At 35.5% G+C, this 9,225-nt stretch overlaps 1 protein-coding gene across 1 annotated transcript; it reads left to right on the forward strand.

Moving 5' to 3' along the window:
* The first annotated feature begins 3,599 nt into the window (after nucleotides 1–3,599).
* LOC131630844 (putative pentatricopeptide repeat-containing protein At1g03510) lies at nucleotides 3,600–6,777 on the forward strand. The gene is made up of 2 exons (XM_058901585.1): nucleotides 3,600–5,671; nucleotides 5,852–6,777. Exon 1 carries the CDS (start codon nucleotides 3,847–3,849, stop codon nucleotides 5,173–5,175), a length of 1,329 nt encoding a protein of 442 aa, XP_058757568.1. The 5' UTR covers nucleotides 3,600–3,846; the 3' UTR covers nucleotides 5,176–5,671; nucleotides 5,852–6,777.
* Nucleotides 6,778–9,225: the final 2,448 nt, after the last annotated feature.

Raw genomic sequence — 9,225 nt, forward strand, 5'->3', positions numbered from 1 at the left:
TTCTTGCTTTTTAGAATCTTCTTCAATCCTTATGGCATGGTGAAAATGAATGCATGGCATGGTTTCAGATGTGTTATGGGTCGTGTAGCATCCATAAGAGAGGTTATTTGCACAAAATTTGCAAAGTCCAAAAGTGTCCATGACCTATAATTTTACTTCATGAGGCCAACTTTGAACAAGCATAACTCCTAGCTCAAATTGAATTTGGAGAAGGTTGAACACAATTTGGAAAGCCCTAAACATCTACTTCAAATCATTAGTTTATGTCTTCTTCAGAATCATTTAGGAAATTTGTGAAAAATGAGCCTAAAGTTGGATGAAAACTAGGTTAAAACACTTAGAAAAATTTCTAAGTGTTTATGACCTAAACTTCAAAATTTCCAAAACTTCATAAATGGTTGATCTTTTGAAAAAAGTTCCTTTGTAAGATGTTGTTTTATTTTGCAAGATCTACAACTTTCATGTTGGAAGTTTTTTGAGTTGTGTAGGTGAAATTTTGAGATCTCACCATGCCTTCAAAAACCCTAATTCCCGACTTTTCGCTCCTTGATGAATTTCTTTGAATTTCTTTGGCCAAATGACTTTGACATCCATATATTGATGATATTGATCTTTGAAAGTCATTTTTTGACCAAAAACCTTAAAAGTCAATGATGATCCTTCACAGTTGACTTTTTCCTAACAAAGTGAATTTTTGGGCTTTTGTGTAGAAATAAGATCTTCTCCACAAATGGATGATATAAATGGATTATATGGAGGTAGTAGAGATCCTTGAATCATGTCTTGAGTTTTGGATTCATGCCCTGATCAGAAGTCAACTATCTTGGTGAATTAGGTCAAAACCCTAATTTGTCGACCATGTGAAAGTAATGACTGTAGACTTTGAATTGAAGTGTGATGTCCAGTAGACCTTGTAATATGAGTTATTTGAAGATGATTGATGTCTTTGAATGACCCTCTGAGGTTTTTTAGGGTTTCCCAAATGTGATCCCTGATTTCAGTCCTTGATAGGCTCAGAACCCTAGTCTGGCGACCTGAGTAAACCTGTACTCATATGACTGGATGTCTAATCAATCATAGATGAGAAAAGTGAAGTCTTTGAGCCTCATGATTGTATTAGGGACTAATCCTTGTATTGATTGATCCTTTGCCTGAGCTTTCTTGTCTTTGAGCATCCTCGATTAGGTACCAGATGGAGAAATGACTGCTCTGGGTACTTGTCTTGACCTGATGAAAAATCCTGAAGATATGTCATCTCAGGGGGGTCAAAAATTAGGGTATGACAGAATGCACCTTTTTTCAACACATCCACATATGATTACTATCTCTACTCAGCAAGTTAAAAGTTCTAAATTGTTCAGCTACTTCAGTTTCTCCCTCCTTGAATTTCTCTAGCGTATACTCCACTCCAGACCTACTAATCCCTCCTGTTTTCTCCTTCAATTTAGTACCTCCATGAGTGGCTAGATTAGACTTTCTATTTTTAGCATTCACGTTATGGATTATGCTATCACTTCTTTTACTTTGGGAAATATTATTAAAAGCCTTGGCCCCACCATTAATACCTAATGATATTAAAGATTCTACTATATTCTCTTTCTCACTCCTGCTCGTATCAACCACATCAACAAACCCACTAGTGCCACCTGTATTATTTTTAATAACTCCTTCTATAGAATGATTGCTGGGGACCACCTCTGCATCTTTATTAGTTTCCACAAAATGCTGACTCCCATCATTGCCAATATAATTCTCATCATTATTATCCGGATTCTCATTTCCTAAAATAAGAAAACGAGATCCCCCAATCGTGGCTTTTCCATTAATGTTCCCCTGAGTAATGTTCCTCCTACCCTTCGTCTTCTTCCTCGTCCTCTTCTGCTTTTGCACAATTTTCCATGGCCCCTCTACTATCTCACTTCCGCCTTGCATACCAACTCCACCATTTTCCCCTACCGTCGTACTCTTACCCCTTGTATTGCTACCTTCTTCCCCAATGATCTTCCCTTTAATAACTGTTGGACAACTCTCCTTATAGTGACCATAACGCCCACACACAAGACACAGTAAGTGGAGTCCTTCATATTCTATTTTATAACTACTTCCTTGAATTCTCAGCATAGCAAGTAACGGTTTGGCCAGGTTAACCGTAACACAAATTCGAGCATACTTGCCTCTCTCTTGCTTGATAGTAGTTTTATCCACCTTCACAGTACGACCAATCCGATCACCAAATACAGATAATGCCCTAGAGTCATAGTATTCAATCGGGAGGCCGGAAATTCTAACCCACACCGACACTTCATTGATAGTATCAATCTCCGGTTGGAAGTTTGGTCTCCACTCTTTAACTGTAAGGTAATGATCGTAAATAAACCACGAACCATTCTCCATCACCGCCTTTTTATCATCTTCATGGGAAAAGGCCACTAAGTAGTAATCATTGCTCAGATCAATGATACTAATAATGCCTTTTCTAACCCACATTTGGTTCAGACGGTTCTCCAGCGCCTTGTAACCTATTCTTTTTCCCAGCAACTTGACTATGATACCTCTTCTCCAAGGTTTCTGGATACGTTTCTCTTCCTTCTCTGAAAATATGAAGTTAGGGCATTCATAACCTCCAATCAGTTCTTCCTCCACTCTGATTTCACCCCATTCAGCATCTAGATCTCCTACACCAATCTGCGTCTCTTCTATATCCTCCTCCATATCTTCCCCATTCCTCCCAGCCATGACATCCCTGAATGAGATTCCTTTATCGATACGGCCATCCTTCACTTCCTTGATTTTCTTATTACTCCTATCTTGTAGATCCACTTCAGCTTTGCTCTTGGCTGTGATTGACTGCGAGGTATTCTCACGCGCCGATTCAGAATGAGATTGTAAATCCTAGCAGAGGGTTCTCCATGACAAAACTTATATAAAGTAACATTTAATTGATCGAAGATTCTTTTATTTTACGATGTATTTTTGGTTTTTGGTTAAATGCATTGTTTATCACTTTTATTTTATTTAGTTTGTATTTTAATTTGTGCGTTAATATATATTAGCATTTAATTTGAAATATTAATATTCTTTTATTCTATGAAGTATTTTTAGTTGAATGTACGATTTATCACCTTTATTAAATTTTTATTTTATTTAGTTTGTGTTTTAATTTTTGTGTTAATATATATAGTAGCATTTTTAATTGATCGATTAATCTACCAATAACATATTTGAAATATTAATATTCTATTTTTGCTTTTTGATTGAAGATACGGTTTATCATCTTGTGTTAATAAAATTTGATCAAATTTAGAATATTGGAATATTTCATATATGCATATCTGAATTAATCAATATCTCATATTTTGGGAAGGATTTTTTCGGAGATGTATCTCCGAAAACACCACAAAATAAATGTTTTCGGAAATGCATATCAGAATTCTGAGAAAATCTAAAAAAAAAAAAAAAACTTCGAAAATACATCTCCAAAATATGCGTATTTTTGACTTTTTAGCGGGAGTTCTCCCCATAAGGAGATCTGCAAAGAAATTTCAGACATATATGTTCGCTTTTTGGCGTTGAAATACACCCCTTGAAATGTTAACCGTGGGTTGAAATCAAGGCTACAATTCCAACTTCAAATTACACTTAAATAGGCCATCAGACTTCTTTCTTAAACTCTATTTTGTATTCCAAGTAAACCTTTCAAACTCAGTAACTAATTGGTCCATCATGATTATGAACCATCACCCCTCAACCAGACCAGATGGTATACTCATTTTACAATATTTGTTTCACTAAATATACTAACCAGTCCTTCAAACGGTGAGCTTCTATCAAAATAGTCTGGAAGTGATGGCATCCTCTTCCTTCTACTCATCCCACCACCAACGCCTCCTTTCCATGACAAAACTCATAACATCCCACGTAAACCAATCCCGCCACAAACAAGCTCTCTCAATCTTCCACCACATCCACACCACCTTACCCATCCCCCTCGACCCACACGTCTTCACCCTCATCCTCAAATCCTGCACCGCCCTCCACCTCCCCCTCCTCGCCACCTCCATCCACTCCCACCTCATCAAAACCTCCTTCCTCACCTCCAACCACTTCCTCTCCTCCTCCCTCATCAACTTCTACGGCCACTGCATCTCCCTCAACTCCGCACGCAAACTGTTCGAGGAAACTCCTCAACCAAATGTCGTCGTTTGGAACTCCATCATCGCACTCTACTCCCGTTCACAACACATTACATCTGCTATTAATCTCTTTCACCTCATGAATGTACCTCCCAATGAATCCACTTTCAACCCGATTATCGCCGCTTTATCATCTTCATTATCACCAAATCAAAACAATGCTTCGTTTCAAGCTGTGAACTTCTACCGGAAAATGATTGAGTTGAAACTAAAGCCAAGTTTGATCACGCTTCTCGCCCTTCTACGCGCGTCTGTTTTGACTGCGGCTTTGAATTTGATTAAAGAGATTCATGGTTATGGGATAAGGAATGATATTGATTCAGATCCTCAGTTGAGTAGTGGGTTGATTGAAGCTTACGGTAGATGTGGTTGTTTAACGAATTCACGTATAGTTTTTATGAGGATGAGGGAATGCGATAGAGATGTAGTTGTTTGGAGTAGTTTGATATCTGCTTGTGCATTGCATGGGGAAGCTAGGGAAGCTTTGGAGATTTTTCGAGAAATGGAGGTTTCGGGTGTGAAGCCGGATGGGATTACTTTTCTTGGTGTTTTGAAAGCTTGTAGTCATGCTGGGTTGGATGACGAGGCGTTGGGTTGTTTCATGAGGATGGATAGGGATTATGGCGTTGAGCCGAATAGCGAGCATTATTCTTGTTTGGTTGATGTTTTGAGTAGGGCGGGGAGATTGTACGAAGCTTATGAGGTTATTAAAGGGATGCCTGTGAAGGTGACTGCTAAGGCATGGGGTGCTCTTCTTGGGGCTTGTAGGAATTATGGAGAGTTGGGGTTGGCTGAGATTGCGGCCAGAGCTTTGGCTGAGATTGAGCCGGATAATGCTGCGAATTATGTTCTGTTGGCTAAGATTTATGCTAGTGTTGGGAGACAGGAGGAGGCTGATAGAATGATTAGGGGAATGAAAGAGAAAGGAGTGAAGACTACGGGTGGTAGTAGCTGGGTTGTGTATTCCGAGTCCCGGGATTAACTGTGTTGGCTAAATATGATTTTAATTTGCAGTCATGGCTGAGATGCGGTTTTCAAAATTGTTGTAAGTCGCTGACAAATGTTGTTTGTGTGCCCCCGCAATTGGAGTCTCAAAGTTCTCAAGAACTGTTGATGTTTTGGCCACATTGATTGTTTTTTGCAGTGGATGTGAAGGAATGCAGAGAGAAAATGTCGTGGCCATGGAAACTAGCACGCCAACAATTGTTTTTGCGGATCATAATTTAAAAGATAAAACTTACATACAGTATTATAGTTCTTGTTCTAAACTAAAAAGCACTATTTTTAGGCATAAAAAGTTTGGACAATTATGAGCACTGAGTAGCTATGAGTGTTTATTGTCAAGTTTAGTAGAGAACAACACCTAAGACTGAAGTGTTGTGTTTTGAATGGAGGGGCAGAGGATTGAACTTGAAAGCTTATTGGTGATTCGGGTCCCTTTGGAGAGGATGAGGTTGACTTGTAGCTAACAGAGGCAGGTTCGACTCGGTACTTGCACTTCTTGTTAATGTCCTTTTGAATTTTCTGGTTCTAACACTTGACATGACTTTGTTGTTTTAAGATCTTATCCCTCATGTATTGATTGATATTTCTCGTGTAATTTGTTTGATTATAATGTACGGTAGACTTGAATAATGTTTAGTTAGCTTGTATTGTAGTATATGACCAAAGTCACTCTCAATCTCACCGAGTTTAGGGAAATGGAGAATCAAGAATGTGTTGAAACGTTTGAGAAAGTCACATGGAAAATTGAAAACTTCTCTCGCGTGAAAGCAAAAGAGATTTATTTGGAGCCTTTTGTACTTGGCGGGTATCCATGGAGAATTATTCCGTATCCCCTGGGGAACAATGTTGACGACAATTACAGAAGAATCTAACAAGGAGTTATGTTCTGTTGGCTAAGATTTATGCTAGTGTGGGGAGACAGAAGGAGGCCGATAGAATGATTAGGGAAATGAAAGAGAAAGGAGTGGGACAAGGGGTGGTAGTAGCTGGTTGTGTATTCCGAGTATTGAGATTAACTGTGTTTGTCAAACATGATTTTAATTTGCAGTCATGGTTGAGATCCGGTTCTTAAAATTGTTGTAAATCGCAGACAAATGTTGTTTGTGTGCCGCAATTGGAGTTGCAAAGATCTCATGAACCATTGAAGTTTTGGCCATAGTGATTATTTTTTCGAGTGGATGTGTGGACATGAGATAGTTTTGAAGCTACTACTCTGAGCTTCTAAAGGAATGCAGAGCAAAAATGTCATGGCTATGGAAACTAGCATGCCACAAACTGTTTTTCGATTGAGATAGTCGGTGAAGTATTGTGTCGGTGAAGTGTTGTGTTTTGAATGGAGGGATAGAGGATTGAACTTGAAAGGATATTGGTGATTCGGGTCTCTTTGGAGAGGATGAGGTTGACTTGTAGCTAACAGAGGCAGGTTCGATTTGGCACTTGCACTTTTTGTTAAGGTCATTTGAATTTTGCGGTTCTAACACTTGACATGACTTTGCTGTTTTAAGATTTCATCCCTCATGTATTGATTGATATTTCTCATGTAATTTGTTTGATTTTAATGTATGGTAGATTTGAATAATGTATAGTTAGCCTGTACTATATATGGTTTAGGAGTACTTTAATAGTTTATGTAAATATCAATGACCTAACTTCAATCATATCTATTATATTTATAATTCAATCTTGTTTCTGAGTCTATGATTAGAATTACTAGATGACTACCCGCGCGATGCGCGGAAAGTTTTATTAAATTATTATTGATAAATAATTATTTAAATAAATCTAATATATATTTATATCAATATTTTAAATTGAATTTATTTTTTATATAAAAAGTTAACAATAATTTAATAGTTTATAATTTATAAATATATATTCAATATTAAAAATTTATTATAATGATATTAGACATTTAAATAAATATATATATATATATATATATATATATATATATATATATATATATATATATATATATATATATATATATATATATATATATATATATATATATATATATATATATATATATATATACCACTCATCTTTTATTTGGAAGACATCTAAATCTCCCACATTATCTATCAGTTCATGATATTGAAAAAACAGACTATTATTAATATAATATAATTCTCTTTAATATTAATATATCAACATAAAATGTGAATTAAAACATTTAAATTAATATAATATAAACACATTTAATACTAAGAGTTTATTAAGGAGTTACATCATATTTTATCCACAATACAATCGCACAAACATGAACTTTATAGCTAATTATTTTATCAAATATGTCCCATTAATGAAATAAATAAGTATATTTTTTTAACATTTTATCTCATATATCAAATTATTAAATAATTATCTAATTTATTTTATTTTTCATCACATAAATAAATCTGTAAAAAATACATATATTAATTTAAATAAATTTGTACTCTAAAAAAATAAAAACTTAAAAGACTTATATAAGAATAATACTTTCTAAAATATTTGTAATTTCATAAATCAGCTACTAAATAATTTTACTATTTTGTTTTCTTTCCTTCATCAATCAAATTAAATGTATAGATTAATTTGTAATAGTTCAAAATCAAATAAATGCAAATTTTTTATTAAAAACAAAAATTGTGTAACTTATTTAGAATTATAATTTTTTTTGAATTTTTATTTAAAATTTTTGTTGAGTAGTAATTATAAGCGCATTTTTGTTTTTGTTTTTAATGTTTATATATTATCAGCAATATAGTGTATTATTTACAATTTTTATTTGTATTAAAATAAAAATTAAATAAATTAGAATTAAGAAACAAAATTAAAGTTATGAGATACAAAGAAAAATATTTTATGAGAAAAAATTTATGTGAATAATAAGATAAAAAAAAGAAATATTATGTCAAATTAACTTCAATCTTACCTGAGATGATATAGTAAAAAAATCCTTTTTGTTAGCGCAACATCGGTGGAGGGTCGAGTTCGGGAGCATTGTTAATTCCGGGACATTCTGCTTGAGCAACACACCTTTGTGGGAGAGACACCACTTCTCCACCTAAAACCTTAAGGTGATAGGTGAGTGGGTTCTCCCACTTATATATGCTCAAGTCACCACACACATTTCCAATGTGGGACTATTATCCACACTCACACTTGATTCTCAACACTCCCCCTCAAGTGTGAGTCTTACACAATGCTCCCCCTCATGTGGAAGCTCTCTCTTCCACATACACTTGTATCTGTTGACTTCAACTACATGTATCCGTTGATTCTCTTCAACTACATGTATCCGTTGACTTTCAACTACAAGTTTTTAGCCGGTCCCTTTTTCTTGAACCAAAGGCTCTGATACCATTGTTAGCGCAACATCGGTGGAGGGTCGAGTTCGGGAGCATTGTTAATTCCGGGACATTCCGCTTGAGCAACACACCTTTGTGGGAGAGACACCACTTCTCCACCTAAAACCTTAAGGTGATAGGTGAGTGGGTTCTCCCACTTATATATGCTCAAGTCACCACACACATTTCCAATATGGGACTATTATCCACACTCACACTTGATTCTCAACACTTGTTGGTGCACAATGAATAAAGATGATGACAAAGAGAATAAAAGAATAACGGCGCAAAAGAGATGAGAGAATAAATGTTGTATTCTTCTAATAATGATAGCTATTACAAGGCTATTTATAGGAAAAGAAAATCTTGCCACATAAGCCCTAAAACAGTAAACTTAGTGAACAAGTCTAAGGTACAAATAGTACAGTACTACAAAATACTAAAGTACCCTTACTACTAAACAGCTAAGCTAATGGGGCCCAGAAAATAACATCTTCTGGTCAACACTATTTTCTGAGTAACCATCAGAAGATCAGCCCACATCAGAACTTCTGATGTTCATCTTTTGAATATTGAATTACTCTTCAATACCATCCCTTAATTCATATTCTTCAATCAAAGATGACAACGCCAATTCCATCCCTTAAGAGCAGAAATTGATCCGTCTTGACCGCCTTCGTCAGAACATCTGC

This window comes from Vicia villosa, unplaced genomic scaffold, assembly GCF_029867415.1.
Source record: "Vicia villosa cultivar HV-30 ecotype Madison, WI unplaced genomic scaffold, Vvil1.0 ctg.000745F_1_1, whole genome shotgun sequence".
Taxonomy (NCBI): domain Eukaryota; kingdom Viridiplantae; phylum Streptophyta; class Magnoliopsida; order Fabales; family Fabaceae; genus Vicia; species Vicia villosa.

Bases quoted from the DNA above. Each gene is read 5' to 3' on its own strand.
- LOC131630844 (XM_058901585.1), top strand. From the start codon at position 3,847: ATGGCATCCTCTTCCTTCTACTCATCCCACCACCAACGCCTCCTTTCC.